Below are 20,150 nucleotides of genomic sequence, written 5' to 3'. Positions count from 1 at the left end.
GGTTCGGCTCCCCTGCCTGAGCAGGAGGGCCTCAGAGTCCCACAGATTTGTGGAACTTTGATTCCCGTGGCATTTTAGGGTGGGCGCCTTGTGCACCCCTGTAGGTGCCAGTCCAAAGAACCTGCCCACAGGGTTGGAAGCCGACAGCCACTGCACGCAGTATGGACAGACGGGGTCCTACACCCCGCCTGTCTCATCACCGTGGGGGGCTGCACGTGGAGCCCCTGTCTGTGCAGGGGAGCATGGTCTTCAAGGGGCTTTTGGACGGGCTGGGGGCTCTGGGCTGCAGAAGAGGAAAGAGAAGCGCTAGGCACGCAGAGCCGAGTGGAAACGGAACTCCCAGGCTTGGGTGTTCTGGGTAGAGCTCCAGTGGACCTCTCCCATCCCCTGGCTGCATCCTCAGGTCCTGCACAGGCCCTGGGTTTCAGAGTGAGGCGCGGGAAGGCCTTTGTTTCTTCGAGACATGCAGGGAATGCATTCTCTGTCTGTCAGGGGGCAAGCAGGGGTCTGGCAAGTAGAGGTGGGTGCGCGTCGGGGAGGGGCTGTGATCAGGTAAAGATGGAGGGGAGACCCCAAGAAGCAGAGAGAGAAAGGGATGCCAAAGGAGGAACCTGGAGGAGTGGGGCTGGGGAAAGAGGGCTCAGGACAGAGGAAGGGTCAGAGGGAAGGGGGAGAGGTCAAAGGGAAGGGAAAAGACAGATGGTGAGACAGAATGACAGGAGGGAGGGGAGTGGAGATAGAGAAGAAAGAGATCAGTGGAGAGGGAGAGACAGACCAGGAGGGAGGGAGAGACTCATATAGAGACAAGGAGAGAGAAACCGGTTCAGAAAGAGACAAGATACATAATAAATAAGACAGAGATGGAGCCAAAGCTTCCTGAAGATTCCTGCAGGAAGGGCCCCAAGGCATGTGGACCTAGACATGCAGTGTGAGAAACTGCTGCTAGACACTAGTAAGACCGGACTGAGAGAGGTCTTTAATCTAATAATGACACAATGGAAAAAGTCCTGAAATCAGAAACCGTGACTCTTCATCCTAAATTCCTGTACTTGGTCTGAGATCTTGAACTCCCGGGGCTGTAGTTTCCCATGGGCAGAGCGGAACTTCAACACGATGGCCTCTCTGGTCATGCGTGTGGACTGGGGCTTAGCTCTAGGATTTCTCTGGGCCAGGGGGTGAAAGCAGGGGTGGGCTAGGAGGAGGAAGAGGAAGAGGATGCCCGCACACACTTACAGCTCATCATCGTACTCCTTGGGAGGGCAGATGGCCACCACAAGGTCAATCCAGTCCTGTGGAGAGAAGTCATGTGACCCTGAGAGACACTGGGTTAGATGGCACCTCTGCCCCTGCCGCATTATCCCCATTCCTGGATATCGTGGCCCAGGGCCAGTTGGCTGGAGCCTTCTTCCCATGGGGGCCAGGTGAAGATTAGGGATATTCCTTTCAGGAATGGGTTTCCTGGCCTTGGGAAGCTTCCAGTCTCCAAGGCTATGGAATCACAGAGACCAGGGTCTCAAGACCCTCAAAGGACATTTAAATTCCCAAGTGCTGATCTGTGAACCAGGGCCAGGTAACAACCTTAGAACCCTTTGGGGGAGGTTTCTTAAAACTGTAGACTCATGGACAGGGCCCTCGGAAGTTTGTGGCGGGTCCTGGGAAACATGATTTTAATAAGCTCCCTAGGTGATTCTAATGCACAGCTCATCGGGGGAACTTTTAGCCTAACTTTCCGACCCTAATGTTTGAATTCCCTCAATGGCATCACTGCTGTCCTTTGCCTGCCTGCCATTGCCCACCCTTGGTTTGGATGCATCCCATGAAAAGGATCCGGAGCATCACAGGGCCCCTCCCCCATGGAATAGCTCCTAAATATTAGTCCACAATCTCTTCCCAGGACCTCTCCCCATCCAGTCCGGCCCTGCCCTTGAGTCACCTAGTCACCCTCTACCCAGTGACCACCGAAGACAGTCATCACGTTACCCGTGAGTCTTCTCTTCTCCATAGCCCTTCATGTGGGTCCCAGTCCCATCCGATCAGCTTCCTTGGCATTGAACTCAATACCTCAGGATCGGCTGTCTGCACACAGTTGTACAGGTTGTGCATGGCACAACATGCGGGGGGCACCCTTCACACTGCAGTTGGGAGGAAGGCCCCCGCCTCGGGTTGTGCACTGCACAGCCTGGAAGGTCTCAGGTGGTGGCCCTGACCCGGGTGGGTGTCTGATGAGTGCAGAGAGGACTACCGGCCGGCCCCTCCTTCGTCCTGGGCCCACTACTTCAGGTCATGCTTCTAGTAGCCCCAAGAGTGCTGTGGATTACCACTCAGCGTGCACTGAGAGAAGACCGGTGAGTCTTTTTCATGGGTGGGGGTGCCATTCCAGGTCTTCTCGAATTTGTATTTTGTGCACTGATTTTTGAACCAGGCTAGGAACCGGCACTTGTTATTTTTGGAATCCCATGACATCAGATTTAGCCCATCGGTTGGCTGGGGTACGTGGGTGTCACGAAACCATTTCCTGGACCCTGTGCACCCTCCTGGGATGGGGCCCCCTGACTGTAAGGCCTGGCTGCAGAGGCCAGGGTTTGAGATAGGCAGGTGGGCAAGGGAGGGAGGATGGGTGGGGGCCGCGCTTACTCCGCTCCAGGCCTTCTGCAGGGCAGCCTCCGCCTCGGCTAGGGTGTAGCCAGTCACGATCTTGCCGTTGATTGCCATGATCTCGTCCCCCTTCACAATGCCACCTGCAAGAGCAGAGGAAGGGGAGTGGCTGACTGGACTGTATGTGGCTGGTGCCAGGACCAGGGCTTGGCCGGAGCCACTGTGCAGGATGCAGACAAGGCCTCAACCCTGGCTTCAAAGAGCCAGTGAAGCCACCCACAGGTTACTCAGGGGCATTCTCCCCCCACCAGCCCCCACCCCCACCCCAGCTTAGTAGACTCAGGACCCTAGTGACGAAGCATACAACAGCTCCTGTGTGTGTTTCTGAGACTGGATCTGGCCAAAGCCCGGAAGAGACAGCCCTGCATTTCTGGCGAGGTTACCAAACACAAGAGTTCCTTCTGCTAGGGGGCGCTCTCTGCAGACTGGGTCCCCCGAGGGCCCTGAAAATGCCAAGCGCTTTCCTACCTCAGGGCCTTCGTGTGCTGTTGCAGCTGAACACACCCTGCTCCCCTCTCTTCTTTTAGGTCTCTGATGAAATGTCTCTTCCGACCCCAACTCGACCTAAAGTGGGTCTGTCCTATTCTTCTCTCGTGGCACCCGGTCTTCCTCGGCACAGCACTGTCCACAATTTAGAATCATGCTCCCATTTGCTTGTTTCCTGATGGGCTCTCCCACCGGACTGAGGGCTCCATGAGGGCAGGGGCTATGTTTTGGGCATGCCGTTCTATTTCGAGCGCTTAACCTAATGCCTGGCACGAGGGAGGCACTTGGCAGCTACTTGCTGAGTAAGTCAATGCTGCTGAAAGGCGCGCTTCGGTAAGATGTCTTTATCCTACGGTGCAATGCCTTTGGGACAGGTTGCGTCCTTCATGTGTTCATGTGCATGGTGACTCTCCAAGAAGGGGGCGGGCCGGGGGTGGGGGGTTCCACACATGGCTTTGGCTCCAGCACCCTCTTTGGAAGGTTTGCTCGCTGCCCCAGTGGCCACAGCACACACTCTGGGCGATCTTGAAGTGGGCTCATCGAAGCTTTGTGGACATGGGCATGAGGGCCGCCAGGGGTGGTGGTGGTGTGTGTCCCAGAGATGGTGGCCGTGATGGCTTAGAACACATGTGCTCATAGAGACACATGCAGCGGCGACTTGCATGTCCAAAGCAGCGAGGGACGGGGCTCCCATTCTCCCTGGACGGTGGGACTGAGGCTGGGGAGCTGGTAACGTCCCCTTTCCCATTGTGTACAAAAGCCTGCCCTTTGCGTTTAAAGGATATGTGCTATCTTTTTCACTTCTTAAAAGAAGAAACGCCATTAGAAATGGCAGAGTTCAAATTCTGGGTAGACTTATCTGTGGCGTGGGTAGGTGGGTGGTGGTGTGGAAATAATGTCACCAGAGAAGGCTTTGGCTGTATTTGTGATGTTTTATATCATAAGCCGGGTGATGGGGACACCAGGCCGAAAGACCAAACTCCCTGCCATTGAGCCGATTTTGACTCCTGGTGACCCTACAGGACAGGGTGGAACTGCCCCTGTGGGTTTCTGAGACCATAGCTCTTTATGAGGGTAGAAAGCCTTGTCTTTCTCCCAAGGAGAAAAGCCTCATCTTTCTCCTTCTCCCAAGGTGGTTTTGAACTGCTGACCTTGTGGTTAGCAGTGCAATCAAATCCCTTGCCCCACCAGTGCTCATTATTCTCAGTGGGTTTTCCCGTGCCTGAAATAATTTAAAATCTGAAATCACAGGGACTGGGTTTGAGATGCTGGCGAGGCCAGGTCTGGTCAGTATCTGGCGATGCTGAGCCCGTGTGGCAGCGGGTGTCTGTTTGTCTGGGCACTGCAGGTCCTGGCACCCTGGTCTGCCAACCCAGGAGGCTGTGCAGTGGCTGGATGGACCCCCAGGAGCACGTCCTTGGGCCATCGTCCCGCCCCCTCCAAGTCCATATCTGCCCACTCTCCTGGAGGGCCCTGTGGAAGCCTCCCACCAGCCCCAGCCAGGGCATGGCTGGTTCCACTCACCATGCCGCTCAGCGGCTCCCCCCTCGTAAACAGCTGAGACCACCACCTTCCCGATAGGGGAGTCCACACCGCCTTCCAGGGCCAGGTCTAAGGCTCCCTCCTGGTGAGAGGAAACAGGCCAACCGCTGTGGGCACCTGAGCACCAGGGCTTCTTCAAGGAGAGGGCAGGGAAGCCAGGGGCCCACAGCACTGTCCTCGGGGCAGAGATCAGACAAGGGTTCCTTCCCATAGGACTGAGGTGGGTGGCCTCCCGGGGGGAGAGGGAAGAAGGGGGGGATTAGAGGGGTCATCTTGAGAGCAGGAAAAGCAGGGACTTGAGGTGGGAGAAGAGGGAGGGGCAGAGGAGGCTGGGGACTGTCCAACCTTCTTAATGCGCAGGAGCCGGACATCTTTCCCTAGGATCTGCTCGGGCGTGAACTGTAATGAAAAAGACAGCGGCAGAGGTTTGAGGCTTCCTGCAGACGGGGTGAGGGCAGGATGGCTGTGAAAACCAGGTTCCTGGGGACCACCGGGCTGCACAGAATACATGGATCGGGGGTGTCTCTCTTGCTAGTACACACACACACACACACACACACACACACCCTCTCTACTGTGTAACCTTGGGGAAATGAATAAACCTCCCGGTGCCTCAGTGTCCCCTCTGTGAGCTGGGATTGACTGACGCCTTCGTCCTTATTCTGAGGACTGGCTGAGACTCCGTACACTCCCAGCACACCTCCCAGGGGGAATTCTCTCTCACCATTGAGTAGGGATCAAAACTTTCCTCATATTTCCGGAAATCCTGAAAGCAAAAGAGAGGGATTTAGGATCTCACGGCATAGGCCCTCGGTGGCTCTGGCGGGAAGCAGGCGCTGGGCGAGGAGAGCAGAAGGGTGGCGCAGGGCAGCGGGCAGGGCAAGGCCAGCCACAGCTTGGTTGGAGACACGGGGAGGAGCCGGCAGCCTGGACAGGCAGAGCGTCCTGCCAGGGATCAGCCAGCAGACACTGCGGGGAGCTGGCGTCTCAGGCGTCCACAGGGACGCTGACCATTCAGGTGCTCTGGGCAGGTCGTACCTGCCTTACTGAAAGCTCATTTCCCCACAATGGCTGAACCTCATTTCTTCTGAGGGCCAAGTGAGGTCCGCAGTAGGCCCTGATGGTAAAGTGGGCTCTTCTCCCCAAGGAAGAAGGGATCAACATGGCACAAGAGGCTGTCCACGCTGGGGAAGCCACCTCCAGGCGCTTGGAGGAGGCAAGGGGACATTGGGCACCTGGAGGGGAGTGGGGGCAGGGCTGCCTGTGCTTGCCTAGTGTCTGGCACCATCCTCGATGTGTGCTTATTGAAGGAGGAGCCTCTCCAGGTTTGGGGGACCCAGGTTGGCCAGAGGAGAAGGGGGGGCACACAGTTCAGAGGGTCGGTTTGGGGTGGAGCCAGAACTCACCCTCTCCCTGAGGGGTCGCATAGGGAACAGGAAGAAGGGGAGGGGTTGGAAACCCTAGGCCTGAGGACTACAAAGCCTCCCCTAGTCTCTACCAGAAGGTGGAGAGGAGGGACTTGTGGCAGGTGCCCGCACGGATCTTGCTGGCCCCAGGGGAACACTACCCTCAGCATACAACCTCCCCTTGGATGCAGCAAGCATGGGGCAGGATCTGCCTCACGGCCAGCATCTTGGGGAGACCACAGTCCCCTCTATGCTCAGCAAGCTAACCAGGGGCACAAGATGAGAGCCCAACCCCAGCTGTGGACCCACACCCCTGCTCTCCCCCTCACTTCTCTCCAGCCCTAAAGTGGAGCCTGGCCCACGTGTGGCACCACATCCAGGCTGGCCTGTGGGTCTCAGAACAGCAGACAAAGAAGGAGAAAAAGCCCATGGGAGCAAGGGCTCACTAGGCAGGGTCAGGGCCAACACGCTGCTGCTGAGGGGGCCCTAACTGCCCTTGGCTGTTTCTTTGAAACACTGGGCACTGCTGGCGATGGGTCTCCCTGACAGTCTGCCCTCTCACCATGCCCCTGAGAATGCTTTGAAGGAGAGAGCAGGTGGCAGGCGTTTAGGTCTTGCGGTGAATTTAGATCTTATTCACCGTGAGCCATCCGAGCTCTTTCTCTGATAAACCATTGCAGTTGGTGAACATTGAAGAGGGAGTCCAATTCACTCCTTCAATCGACAGAGAAGCAGACCCTGAGAGGCCGGCCACCTTCATGCCCAAGATCTCCCTGCCAGTGGACCTTGGCACATGGGGTTGACTCCCAGCCCGGAGCCTTGGCTCCTTACCATTCTTTCTCTCTCCCTCTCTCTCAGTCTGGCTCTTGTGTGTCCCAAGCAGCCAGGTCCTAGAAGGCCTACTCATAATCACTGTGCATCAAGAGGCAGGATATTGTAAATGTGCCCCTTAAATGGGCACAGACAGCCGATCTGACAACTGGGATTCAAGCCCAGGATCTCACACTGGCTGTGCCATCCCGGGCAAGTTTCCTAACCCTTCTGCTTCCGCTTTTCATCTATCAACAGGGCACACACTCCTTTGTGGAGTGGTTGGAAGAGTTAGATGGGGGACTACGCACAAAACCTTTAGAGACTGTGCTTGGCCGCATCACACCTAAGGCCTGTCCCTCCCAGGCCTGGGCTGGAGCAGCTTCTTTTCGGACGTCCCCTGAATTCCACTGTACAGGGGACGGCTCCCTGCTTGGGGTCAAATCTGCCTGCACTGGTGGCGGGTTATCAGGGAGGTGCGGGGACATCTTTCTCCCTCTCCCTCTGGGTCTCTTCCATTGTTGTGGCTCTTGGACCACAAGCCCCAGGAGGTGGGGAGGGATCAGAGACTAGCAAGGACTTGGACACACCCATCCAAGGGCCCTGGCACGTGTTTGGTACCAGGTGGCCACTTTTTAGGTGAAAGGTGTGATTCGCCTGGCAGGTGTAGTCAAGATAAGGGAGGGTGCTGGGTAGGCAAAATCAGGCCTGGTCTGGGTCCCTTTGCTCGTTTGAAGGACCCCCTCCACTTTCCTCCTGTTCTAGCAAACAATTAATGAGCTCCCAGGGCTCCAGACTGCTTATCAGCTTGAGCGGGGATCGAAGGAGCCTAGAAACCCCGCCCCTGCATGCTTTGAGACCCTCCCTCCCTAACCCCAGTCCTCTGGCAACGGGGTGAGCCTTTCTGGCCCGAGGTTTGCAGCAGAGGGCCCTCCGGGCTGCTGTAGGATGCGCACTCCAGGGGAGAAGTCAGGCACAGAGCGGTCGGAACCCAGTGGGGAGGACCCCCCACCCCAATACACAGCGGCCACTATGTTACTTGTCTGAACGCTGTCTGATATACCACCATCCTCTTCAACATCTCCTGGGGCTGCCAGAAGAAAAAAAAAACAAGTTCCACACTGGACATCATCAACGGGTCTCGCCTGCCCTCTGGTGCCCAGCCCAGGGCTGCCGGGGCTTCCCAGTTCATTTCCCGCCCCAGACCGACAGAGGCCAAGAATGTCGGGGCCAGCTCAGCACGCCAGGTGCAGCAGCCACCTAACCCACTCCAGCAGACACTTCCCAAGCCATTGGCCGGAGCATGCAAGGTGGACACATCAGCAAATCACCCCAGGAGCATGAACTTTGCTCTCTGGGGAGCTGACAAGACAGCTACCGCTCAAAATAAGTCTCTGAGCTGTCCGGCCCTGACATTTGGATAGTGTTTCCTTAGAAGGGAGACAGACATTTTGGCAAGGCTCTCTTCCCTGTGGGTAGGAGGCCAGCCAGCGCTGGGCATCCCTGGCCACTAGATGCGAGTCCCAGCTATCAGGACTTCGGGGTGGGCAGCCCCTTCCCATTCCCCTAGGGCCACAGCTCAGACTCCCAGCCATTGTGTGTGTGTGTGTGTGTAAAGTGGAATGAAGCAAGGAAGTGGATCTGCTGTATGCCACAGGAGTGTGCTCACACACCCAGGCCAGGCCAGGGGCCAGGACAACGGGAATGCCTGCAGGCTTGGGCAAGATGGCAATGTGGACGATTGCATGGGCTTGGATGTCCAAAGCCCTTGAAGTCCTATCTCTACTTTCGATTTCATCTCTCATCACCTCAGCTTCACCAGATGTTAAATTACTGTCAGTTGCCATTGAGTCTAATCTGACTCAGGGTGGCCCTGATGGCGACAGAGTAGAACTACTCCATCGGGCTTTCTTGGCCGTGACCAATCTTAAAGGGAAGCAGAGCTCAAGGGCTTTCTTTCCATGGGATGGCTCTGGATGGGCGCAGACTGTCAAGCTTTACGTTAGCGGTCAAGGCCTACTCCTTTGTGCACCATAAAAAACATACCCCGTGCCTTCTCGCTCACTCTATCTCATAGCCCTGTAAGACACCTGCTCGGCAAGCGAACTCAATTCGGACTCACAGTGAGCCCACAGGGCAAGAGAGAACTAGCTCTGTGGGTTTCCAAGACTGTAACTCTACCAGAGAAGAAAGCCCGTCTTTCTCCCTCAGAGTGGTTGGTGGTTTCAAACTACTGAACTCACAGTTAGCTGCCCTGTGCATAGCCCACTACGTCCCCAGGGCTCCCGGGAAGACCTTTAAGTGTTCAGTAGGGTTCACAGTAGGCTCGCCTCACTGGAGTAGACAGGACAGCTAACGCTTATTTGTGAGGATTAGATAAGACCATGCAGAACCTGGCACGTGGTAGAATCTAAATAAGTGTTCACCATTATGAGCACACTTCTAGATGAACCTCCAGATCATTTGGTCAAGTGTAAGACAGAATTTCCACTGGTCATGTCGACATTCACTTTCACCTGTGTGGACTCATCTCCTGGCCAATGGGAATGTGAGGATGCGCTGCTCTTGGTTTCAGAAGCCCATCTCATCCCCCCTCCATAGGCTGCCCTGGCTTGTTCCTCTAGACGCCCGTGGGGAACCCCTGGAGCTTACCAGGACCTCTGATTTCACAGCTGGCCTGTAGATGAAGTTGGCTTCTTGGTGGACCATGACAGGCTTGGAGATGGTGGACACACCAGGGCCTCGCGGGGGCTGTGGGCTTGGGCAAAATGTCTACAGGGTTCCGGTTAAGAGAGTTCCAGGTGAGGTCATGGTGTGTGTGTGTGGGGGGGGGGGTGCCCCAGACCAGCTATGGCACTTCTATATACATGCGAAACCACACCATGCACATGCTGAACCAGTCCATTCACCCCACTGGTCCTGAAGGGTGTGGCCTTTGGTAAAGCAATGAGAAGTCTATCAGCTATTGTGTGCTAGGAGACCACAGAAAAAAAACGACTGACTGGCTCTGAGAATCAGGGGCTGGGGCTAGAGCCTGGCGAGTGGGGCGTCCTCAACAGTCACTGTCACTCAACAGATTCACTTACAAAGCGCTCTTGTGGTGCCAGCCAATCTCCCCTCCGACATCCCCTGACTATGGCTTCAGGTCCCACACGTTAGCACCATGCACCTGCTATTGCTGGTGGCTGGGCACGAAGTCTCTAGAAGCCACGGGGGTGAGGACCAGTCAGAGTGGCACCCAGGTGAGTCGATACACCTGTCTACATTGCCTAGCCCACTTGTTCATCTCCATGCTGGTGTTTGCTATCGTCACGCAACGCCCTTCCTCTTATCCTTCAAGTCCCACCTTCCCCCAAGGCTGCGCTCAGAAGCCCTCGAATCTAGAGGTGTCTTCAGCCTCTCATTAGAACGAACCCCTCCCACAGTCCACAGGCTAGGCCTGTCTTCGAGCTGTAGGCATCCTGCAGGTCTGCTGTCCATCTCTCGGTGGACAGTCACTGGATGACAGGTGTGCTGGTCTGCTCAGTGTCCTTGTCAGCACCGCTCTGCTCGCCACCTCACCGAGAGGCACTGGGCAGGAGGCCAGGGCTGCTGCGCGGAATCTACTCAGGAAGCGCTGCTGCCCATCATCATCCATCTAAGGTGGGTCCTTCCATTGCATCCTCGGTGGTGGGCCATTGCAGCGTGGCCCTTTGTGCCACGCTAACTCAGCCCCCTGCAAACTGGCTCCTGGCTGGGATTAGCGGGAAGACACCCCTGGTGTGGTAGTTACATAATCTGGTGGAGTCTAGCCTGTCAACCAGGTCACAGCTTGATAACTTCATTTGGAGGTGCCATGGAGATAAACAGCTCGCCGGAGGCAGGGCCAACAGACACTCCCTGCAAGACATTCCTGCTGACAAGACACATGGAGCTATGCTAGAGCCCTGCAGCTGAAGGAGCCACGTGGAGACCCCTGCCAGCCCTGAGATGCTTCCACTGCCACTGGATCCACAAGACTTTGCACCCACTGGCCTGTGATCGTCCTGCATTCAGCATCATTGCATGTGTTGCGTGAGTCTGAAGAGGAATTTATAGATTGGTATCGGACATATGGTCTAATATCGGACTTACGGACTTGATCTGGACTCGACTGGGATGTTTTCTCAATATTCAACTGCTCTTGTATATAGAGCGCTTTCTTATACACATATGAGTGTCTATGGATTTGTTTCTCTAGTCAACCCCGACTAATACCCCTGGTGTGGGTGAGCTTCTACCTGTTGGAGCTGCAGGGCTCAGGGTCTCACCAGAGATCTCCAGGGAGTCTCTGAAAGCCGCTCTGATGGGAGCTGCAGCCGAGCCAACACCTGGCACTCTGTTCACGCCGTCTCCCTTCTTCCAAGTACCCCTACTGCCCTGAGACACCTTGTTCTCCCCTCACCCAGGAGAGTTAATAAACACCGCGGCTAGATGCTGCGGCTCGCCCCTCCCCGGAGGGCCCCCTTCAGCTTCTCTGAGCTGCTTCCGCTCTGGCCCCAGGGCAATGGCGTCAGCAATGTTTCCCTCCCTGGGAATCACAGTGCCCCATCTTCCTTGGGGATTGCCGCTCCCAAAAATAGTCACTGGATTAAGAACAATTAATAAGAAACATGTCTTCTTGAGAAAGATCACTAAAGTCCAGCTTTTTGACATCCAAGAAAAACATCTCTAGTCTTTTACTATTAAATTTGGAGAGTTCTTGGAACAATCTCATCTTAATCTTTTCTACCGCCGGAGGCTGGCCAGAAGTTTCTGGGTACGGGCTACGCATGTCTGACTTAGGAACAAGGACTTGTTCCTGAATGTTACATATATCTGCCCTCGCTTTGAAAGGGCCGGACCAAGCCCCACCAGCAACAGATTCTTCATCACAATCACCCTGACTTGCTGCATGTGCAGCATTTTGAATGCCTGAAATGATTGAATGATTTCATTAAATGATGCCTTTTCTTGCCCTAGAGCCAAACTCACTGCTATCCAGTCGATGCCAACTCATTGCGATCCTACAGGACAGAGTAGAACAGCCTCGTCCAGTTTCTAAGTCTGTAACTCATTACAGGAACAGAAAGCCTCATCGTTCTTTTTCAGGGCAGCTGTGGGGTTTGAACTGCTAACCTTGTGGTTAGCAGCACAATGGGTAACCTCCTTCTTGCACTAAAGTAAAAGGATAAGAGCCATATGCGCCTGTTGTGACGTACCTACAGATTTAACTCAAAGACACACTAAGGAGTGGATCTTGTTGGTAACCTGGGGACTGGCTGCAGGACATTTCAAGCTGCACAGAAAAGACACTCTAATGATTGCAGTGTCTTACTATCGCACATGACATCACTATTATTTCCTTTCCAAACAAAATTCCTTTCTCCTGCCTCCTTACCCCCGCCTTGCTAAACAATGGTGTCACGTCCCACATCCAGAGCTTTCTAGGTCAATGCCACTGCATGTGGCAGAGATCTCTGACTATTCATTAACATAGCCTTCTAAATACCCTCCTGCAAGTTACCAGCCCAAAGGAGCCCAGAGGAGCAGACAGAGAGCAATGCACATGGAATGACTGTACTGTCACTCATCTAAAGGTTCCCACATAAGCAATGCACTGCAAACCAGCAGACACCATGCACGTACAAGATGCCTCCCACATGCAGCTTGGGGGACTCATCCCAGGTAATGGGGTGGACTGCTGTGTCCTCTGTCCCCACTCACAGAGCAGCCCACCCCCATCTTCTTGCTTCCAGGCCACGTGTGCTGAATAGGGTGGTACCTTTGGGGTATGTGGGAAGCTCCGTTCGGGGACAGGGGAGTTGGTGGGTTTCACGCTGTGATTCTTTGCTTCCCAGTCCTCCGAGGGACTGCCAGTGTCCCCCACACAGAAGGGGTGGTTGCCCAGTGCCTCTTCCAGCGCCGAGGGCAGTGGGCGGGTCAGAGTGAGGTCTTGGGTGGGAATGGATGGTGGGGGAGGGATGGAGATGGGGGGCGGCGTGCGTTGCACCCAGGGCGAGGATGAGGCATTCACCCGGCCTGGTGCAGGCAGGACAGGGGGTGCAGGGACCTTGAGGGGTGGGTTGGAGGGTGGAGGGAGGGGCATCACAGGCAAGGCAGAGGGAATCTTGGGGGGATAGTAGAACATGTCCAAGGGGATGTCATCCAGGTCAGTGGTGTGCAGGTGCAGCCCACCTGCGAAACGTCTCAGGGGAGGGACCAGTGGAGACACCAAGAGTGGGGGAGGCGGGGGCCCCGTGGTTATCTGGAAGAGGGGGCGTGTGCCAGTTCTGTACCTGTCCACGGGGAAAAGCCCTCTACTCCACAGCGCGCAAGTTTAATGCCACAGAAGACCCACCGCCCTCAAACCAGATTGGTGGGAGTGGCACTTCTCTGCCATCTGACCCCACACTAGGCAGTGGGTAGAGAGGCTCCCAAGTTAGGCCATTTGTCAGTGACCAATAAGGTGATCATGGGCCCAGTCAGCATATTTATCTAGACAATGAAAGGGGTGTTCTAAATAGTGGTGCCAGGACTAAGGCCTGACAGGGACCAGCTCTGATAGGCTGGGCCTCGTCACTCTGGAGATCAGGCCAGAAATATAGACATGTCCCTCCTTCCCGAGAGAGGAGAGGGGAGTGGGCTGGTGGGGGTGGGCCCGGGAAGGTGGCACGGGCGTGGCTGGGGAAGTGTCCAGTGCCACCCTGCCCCCGACTGCCCTCAGGGTGGGTCCTTCTGAGGGGGCAACAGGAGGATGGGTGCAAAGCAGAGCCCTGTATTACCTCTGGAATCTCATTCTCAGCAGAGGAAATCTGCTCAAGGCGCGTCTGACAGAGCCTTTCCACCCAGTACTGAATCTTTTCCGACTCCTCGAGGTCTTCCCGCTCTGTCTCAGACACCTGGGACCCCGGAGTGGCGCCAAGGGAAGAGGACAGAGGGGACACTTCAGTCGCACGTGGGCAGCACGGCCTGGAAACGGCTCCTTTATAAAGGTACACAGGGTACGGAGAGGCGGGCCAATGTGCTAGAAAAAGGCCTGGGCTGGTTCTGTCTGGCTACAGAGGTGGCAGACCCAGGAGAGCGCCCCGCGGGCAAGCCCAGAGACGGGCCCCTGGGGTACAGAGGCTGAGCTGCCTCAGGGCCACCACCATGGCCCATCCTCCAAGAAATGGCCCACTGGTCGGCTCCCAGCACATTTCAAGAGTTTAACCTCACGTGCTCTCTCTTTTTCAATACCTTCCGGCCTGCCTCGTCCTCAGAAGCACAAGTTCAATTTTATTTTTAATTTTGAGGCTAATTTGTTCCTAATGCCAGGCCTAATACACTTCACATTTTCCAGGACTTCACGGGCTCTGTAATCTAATCGACCTGGCATTCTGATTCATGGAAGCATCCGAGAGCAGCCGCAGCCGCAGCAATATCTGCCACAGCTTGGGAGGGAAGGCCCTTCAGCTCGACAGGAATCAGTCCATGCGGCCAGACAGCTTTCGGCACGACTGGGGAGGGGAGCCTTGGAAACAATGCCCAGGCTGAAGAGTTCTTGGGTTAGGTGCACCCTACATTGAGGGGAGCAGCCTCAGACTTGTAGCCTAAGTAAGGGGGTGGGGGTGGGTCCCAGAGCTGCCATCTACATACACAGAAGGGTTGGTCTCAGACTCTCCAAGTCACACCATTGTGGGCAGACCTAGTTCTGAATCCTGGGTAGACAGCCGGACCGGCTCAGACTCACAGTCCCCATGGAGGAGGATTCACCTCAGACTTACAATCTAGGCAGGGGCGGTTAGCCTCAGACTCATAACCTGAACGCAGAAATCAGCCGAACAATGACACCCAGACTAGCGAGGCCTGGCCCTTGGGCTCCGACTGGACGGAACAGACACAACCTTCTAGCTAGGTGGCTGGCCTCAGACCCAGGCCCTGAGCCTCAATCCCAAGCCCTAAGGAAGGGGCTAGTTTAGTCTCTGGTGACCCTGGGCAGGCAGGATGGTCTCATTTTCCAGATTGGGGGTGAGGGAACAGGGTTCACCCCAGCCTTGGACTCTGGGGGAGAGCAACCCTCGCTGGTGCACCGAGACCATGGAGGAGACCTTCAGACACGCACCAGGGTGCTCGCCCGGCCTGAGAGCAGGGCACGTACCTCTTGGGCCAGCCGGTTGATTTTCAACTGCTTTTCCTTTTCCAGCATTTCCTCTTTCTCTTTGTAAAGCTTTTGCTCAAACTCCAGCTCCTTCTTATTCTTCCTCAGCTCCTGCAGGCTGTCATACTTGGCTTTCTTCTGGTCTTTTCCTTTCTGAGTGAGTGTGGTATTGTTCACATGACGAGGGCGCCAGGAGAGTGTGGACAGGTGGCAGCGCACAGCACACAGGGAATTCCGTTCTCAGACAGCCACTCCACCGCGAGCCTCGCCCCCAGCTCTGCCCAACCCCACTGGGCACCTGCGCTCAGGGGTGACCAGCAGGTGACTGCTGCCCCCTGCCAGTAGGGGCCAGGCCGTCTTGCCAGTAAGAACTGGCTGACCAGCTTACACACCAGGCTAAGTACTTTAACCTCTCTGGGCCTGTTCTGCCTCATCTCCAAAATGGGGAAAGCACCTCCCCGGCAGAGCTGCCATCCCGAGCAAGCGAGGCAGCATCCACGAAACGGCTGCTATTAGGACCCACTGTGGAGTTGATTGTGACTCATAGTCACCTGATGTACCAAACACCCGCTGCTGTCCTGAGCGTGTAATGGTTTGAGCCCACCGCGACACTGTGTCAGCCATGTCCCCGAGGCCTTCCGCTTTCCCCTGCCCTCTACTTTACCTAGCCCTGCTAGGTGCCTAATGACACAAAACCAAAAAGCCAAAATCAAACTCCCTGCCACCGAGTCCACGCCGACTCACAGCACAGAACTGCCCTTGTGAGTTTCCGAGACGGTGACTGTTCGTGGGAGGAGAAAGCCCTGTCTTTCTGCCCAGGAGTGTTTGGTAGTTTTGAACTGCCGACCTGGCAGACCACAGCCCAACACACATAACCACTAAGCCACCAGGGCTCCTTTGCCTAACATTAAGGCATTATCATCTCCTATTCTCTGGGCACATGGCTGGCCCGTCATCTGGGGAGGCCGATGTCAAATGTTTACTTCCCAGAGATGCACCCAGGGAGGTCCCAGGTGACTCCCAGGCAGGGCTGCAGGCATCCCTCATCTTGAGCCAGCCTGGGAGCTGGGAGGCCAGAGGTGCGGACATTCCATTTTGCCTCCAGGGCTTAAGCGCCAGATGAGTGAGTTCTGGAGGGTCCAAACCCACAACTCCCTTTGGACTGGGCACCTGAAGCTGGGCAGGGGGAGGACAGTGGCCCGTTGACAGAGGCTGTCCAGGGAGACTTCTGGAGGGAGATGAAGGGTGAATAAAACCCCTTCCATTTCCTGCTGGAATTGGGTCCATAACTCCTGATTTCTTGCTGCTTCTCTCCTGGAGTTGCCTGCCGCAGGGCCAGGGTGTGTGTGGGGGGGTGGGTGGGTGGGGGAGTGAATGGAGTTACAGGCTGCCCACACATCGAGGGGTCAATGCCAATCCTCTCTGAGGCAGGTCTGATTTCCATTTTATTGACGAGGAAACAGGCTCAGAGAGGTGAAGTCACTTGCCCGGTGGAAGACATGTAGTTAAGCCAGTTGGGGCCTATAGCTTTTCTGCAGCACCCTAAGGCCGTGGTGAGCTGGGGGCACTGGAGAGTGCGGTAGGAGTGGGTGTCAGCTCCCATCACAAACAATATGGGGGGCAGCTAGCACTCAAGAGAGGGGACAGCAGAGAGGGTCGACGTAAAGGGTTTCTGGGTAAAGGGAACCCACATGCTCACAGGTTCGTCCCCCTCCTCCTGGGTGTCTTACACCCAAGGTCAGGAATGAGAATCTGACATACCGACCACTTATGTCCACAGCGGAAGACGGCATGGGGTGTCTATGAACCTCTGACTGACATACCCGTCTCCCCTCCCCTCCGTCCATGCTCAGCCAACGATCACTCGTGGGGCCCCACCTACAGCGGTCTAGGAGCCATTGAGAAAATGGCTCTCACTGCTTTAGGGTCCTGCCTGTGGTCCCTGAGTTCAGCCTGCAGGTGAACTCACGTAGCCCTCCTTCCATTGCGCTGCCCTTGACTGCACTTCGTAGACATGACCTCTGTGTTTTAAGCCTGGTAGAATGTTTGTGGCCGCCAGCGCTGAGGAAGTCTGTCGGGCACCATGTCTCCAACAGCGTGGGCTCACTGTTTGCCTGCAAGTCACATTTCAGCTATTCTCATGATATTTCAGACTTTTTCATACTGCCCTGGTGAGTTTCTGAGACTATAATGCTTTATGGGAAGAGAAAGCCTCATCTTTCTTCTCTAGAGTGGCTGGTGGTTTTGAACTGCTGACCTTGTGGTTAGTAGCCCAATGGATGACCCATGATTCCACTAGGACTCCTCTGACTTGCCATTCATGGAGAAAGTTTACTGAGAGAATGTTCAAGTAGACTCTTGTGTGCTTCGTCCTCTAGTTGCATTCTAGCAGAGGCAGTATATCGAGGACAGTTATAAATGTAACTCAATGACATATCCTAACATTTAACTCAATGAGATACTGTATGTCACATAGTGTGTGTGCGGTTGTTGGCTGCTGCTGACTTGGCCCCCTCACTCACGGGGACCCCATGCCCAGCAGAAAGACATGCTGCTTGGTCTGTGCCGCCTCCCTGCTCGGTTTCAGGTCAGACAGTTGTGAGCCAGAGTGTGTTTGCTGGCTGGACTTCACCACGTTGACCACCAGGTCTTTGTTCCTCTTTTAGTCTGGAAGCTCTGCTGAAACCTGTTCAGCATCTTGGCAGCACATAAGCCTCCAGTGAGCCAGGTGGCCTTGGCTAGGAATGAAACCTGGACCCCTCCCAGAGGGCCACCTGTGCGCACGAATAACATTGCTATCCCCGCTCCATGGCCACCTGTGGAAGGGAAGGCTGGGTTGTCCCCAGTGTATGAGATAGCCCCACTTCACAGGCAGGGAGACATGACATGTCATCCAGGTCACCTCTCGGTCTCAGGGCTACAGTTTCAGAGGGACCAATATCTTGCCAGGAAGAGCTGGCTAAGTGGTGACACCAAAATTAGCTCCCTTAGATTTATGCTGATGCCTGACTTCCAAACACCCCGCTGTCTGGAATGTCCACTCCATAGATTAACTGCAGTGTTTTCATAATCAAATGCCAAAGTGATTTAGAAAGACAAAAGTGATTGGGTGGTATGGAGGCTAGAGATACTGAAATAAATTTTTCAGAAAGCATGAGACTGGGCAAACGCAGCCTCCTAGGCACAGGCAGGGAGCTTTCTAAGACAGAGTTGTGGCTGGAAAACTTTTTACCAATTCCTGGCAGCAAGTCCTTTGCCTTGACAGCAGTCTGGGCCAGGCCCGGTCTGGCTCCATGATGCACGCGAGGTACCTGAGTCAGCCTCGGGCCACGGTAGCAGATGAACAAAGCGGACACTGTCTGCTCTGCCCCTGCCCGCTGGCCTAGCGCAGACACAGCAGTGCCTGGTGGTACGTGGGTGGGCCTCACGCCATGAACACCTTTTCCCATGACACTGGTCACAACACCCTGCCTGTCGGAGAGGCCTTCGGAATGAACAGACCGGCTCCCGCTGTTGGAGTCAACAGGGAAAAAGCAAACGGAAGAGTGTTTGGAAGAGACCAGAAGTCACAGCACACTCAGCAGCACACCAGAGCAGCACCAGACCTGTCCTACCTTGCGGATGGTCGGGAACTTGCCATCGTAACGGTAAAACCACCCAAAGGCTATAAGAACACAGAGAAGCAGCGGTGAGTCTCGCTCGGCTCCACCAGCGCCTCCTTGGGCCTCGGCTGAGAGCCGGACTTTGTGAGATGACACCGCTCTCTACTTACCTGGGGGGCTGCACAGGCCCCAGGGCCACCTAAGAATGGGCCCCCTTCCCAGGCCCTGGGCCATTCTCAAGGGCCTCTGGCCAGCACACTGACTTCAGAAATCAGGGCCAGGAGAGCAGAGAGAAAGCCCCTTGTAGAAGGATGAGCTTTCTGGAGCCTTGGCCAGGGTCCCAGGACAAAGTCCAAGTGCATGAGAGCAAGGCCTCCCTCGGCCTCCTGTCTGGTCCCTGGACCCAAGAAACGTCTCCACACAAAGAGCCTGGGCCTCTGCCTAGAACTGCCGTCAAACGGACAAAGCTGTCTTGTCTCCTGGTGAGGGCAGAGGCCTCTGCTTCTAACAGTGAAAGGGAAAGATGGAGAGGGAGGTAGGGAGCGGACAGCTTGAGGGAAGGCCGCGGAGGTGGGGGTGGGGGTGCTCAGGCAGGAGCGGACAGGGCAGCTGCTACTGAGAAGTCTCTCTCTAGCCAGACCAGACCACTAGGGCGTGAGCCTAACTGCCTTCACACTTGGGGCAGGAGTACCCCAAACCTGGACCTCCCTGGGGCCAGGGGCGAGGGCTTCATGCCCTTAGTCCAGAGCAGGACTCTGAAGGCGCTCTCCTGGGTCAGGCTGCATTCCCGGAGTTGCTGGAAGTCTAGGGAATCCTGGGGGAGCGCCAGTGCAGCGAACAAGGGCTTGGGCCAGGGCAGTCTTTAAATACAGGAGTTGAGTCCTGCTGGTGTGCAGGGGGTGACTGATCTGCCTGGCCCTAAGGGCTGTCCCCCATTTGCGGCTTGGGAGAGCTTCCTGGGTCCCTGGGGTCCCCACCACAGGCTGTTTGCATTGCTGCCAGGAGGAGGCAGGCAGGGGAAGCAGAGCAGCAGGGCTAGTGAGCAAAGCGGGGATGCAAACCTGCGTTCCCTGCTCCTCTGAGCCTCCGTCTGGCTCCTCTGCGGGCTCAAGCTGGGACTCCAGGCCCTGGTCATCTACCCGGGAAAAGAGGAGGTAGCTGATGAGGGGAACGAGACTCGGGAGGCTGAGGCAAGCGGGGCTCTGGGCCCTGGCAAACTTCTGAGCAGCTTCCTCCAGGGCAGGAACAGGGCTTGGCAACCCAGAGCAAAGGGCCTTTGCCTTGGGGTAGGGCTTTGAATTTTGGAAGTACAGTATCTGCTTCTCTGTCTGAAAAATAAACTAACAACAGCGTGAGGGGGCATATTGCTGGGCAGTGAATTAAAACGGAAACCTGCAGTGTGCAGTGCAGGGGATGGGGAGAGCTGAGTACTTGTGAGGAACCAAAGACTTGCCATGGGGCCATCCGAGTGATGTGGTGGGCAGGAGATGGATGCTTAGGAACCTGAGAAAG

The 20,150-nt window shown here is 55.7% G+C and overlaps 1 protein-coding gene across 3 annotated transcripts in view; it reads right to left on the bottom strand.

Annotated features, from left to right (window-relative positions):
* USH1C (USH1 protein network component harmonin) overlaps nucleotides 1-20,150 on the bottom strand; it is a 49,575-nt gene that overhangs the window by 1,243 nt on the left and 28,182 nt on the right. For 2 of the 3 annotated variants that reach the window (XM_004711576.2, XM_045290945.1), the window contains 6 exons: nucleotides 19,700-19,773; nucleotides 5,408-5,449; nucleotides 5,029-5,082; nucleotides 4,666-4,765; nucleotides 2,635-2,738; nucleotides 1,234-1,289 (listed from right to left, as the gene is read on the bottom strand). In XM_004711576.2, the coding sequence (XP_004711633.1) occupies nucleotides 1,234-1,289; nucleotides 2,635-2,738; nucleotides 4,666-4,765; nucleotides 5,029-5,082; nucleotides 5,408-5,449; nucleotides 19,700-19,773 (430 nt within the window). The remainder of the gene's footprint in view (nucleotides 1-1,233; nucleotides 1,290-2,634; nucleotides 2,739-4,665; nucleotides 4,766-5,028; nucleotides 5,083-5,407; nucleotides 5,450-19,699; nucleotides 19,774-20,150) is intronic. The other variant, XM_045290944.1, reaches the window with a different exon arrangement.

This window comes from Echinops telfairi, unplaced genomic scaffold (genome assembly GCF_000313985.2).
Source record: "Echinops telfairi isolate 266 unplaced genomic scaffold, ASM31398v2 ScPeMD7_60;HRSCAF=208, whole genome shotgun sequence".
NCBI lineage: Eukaryota > Metazoa > Chordata > Mammalia > Afrosoricida > Tenrecidae > Echinops > Echinops telfairi.
Note: the sequence above shows the minus strand (reverse complement) of the source record. Positions and strands in the feature narration are given on the sequence as shown.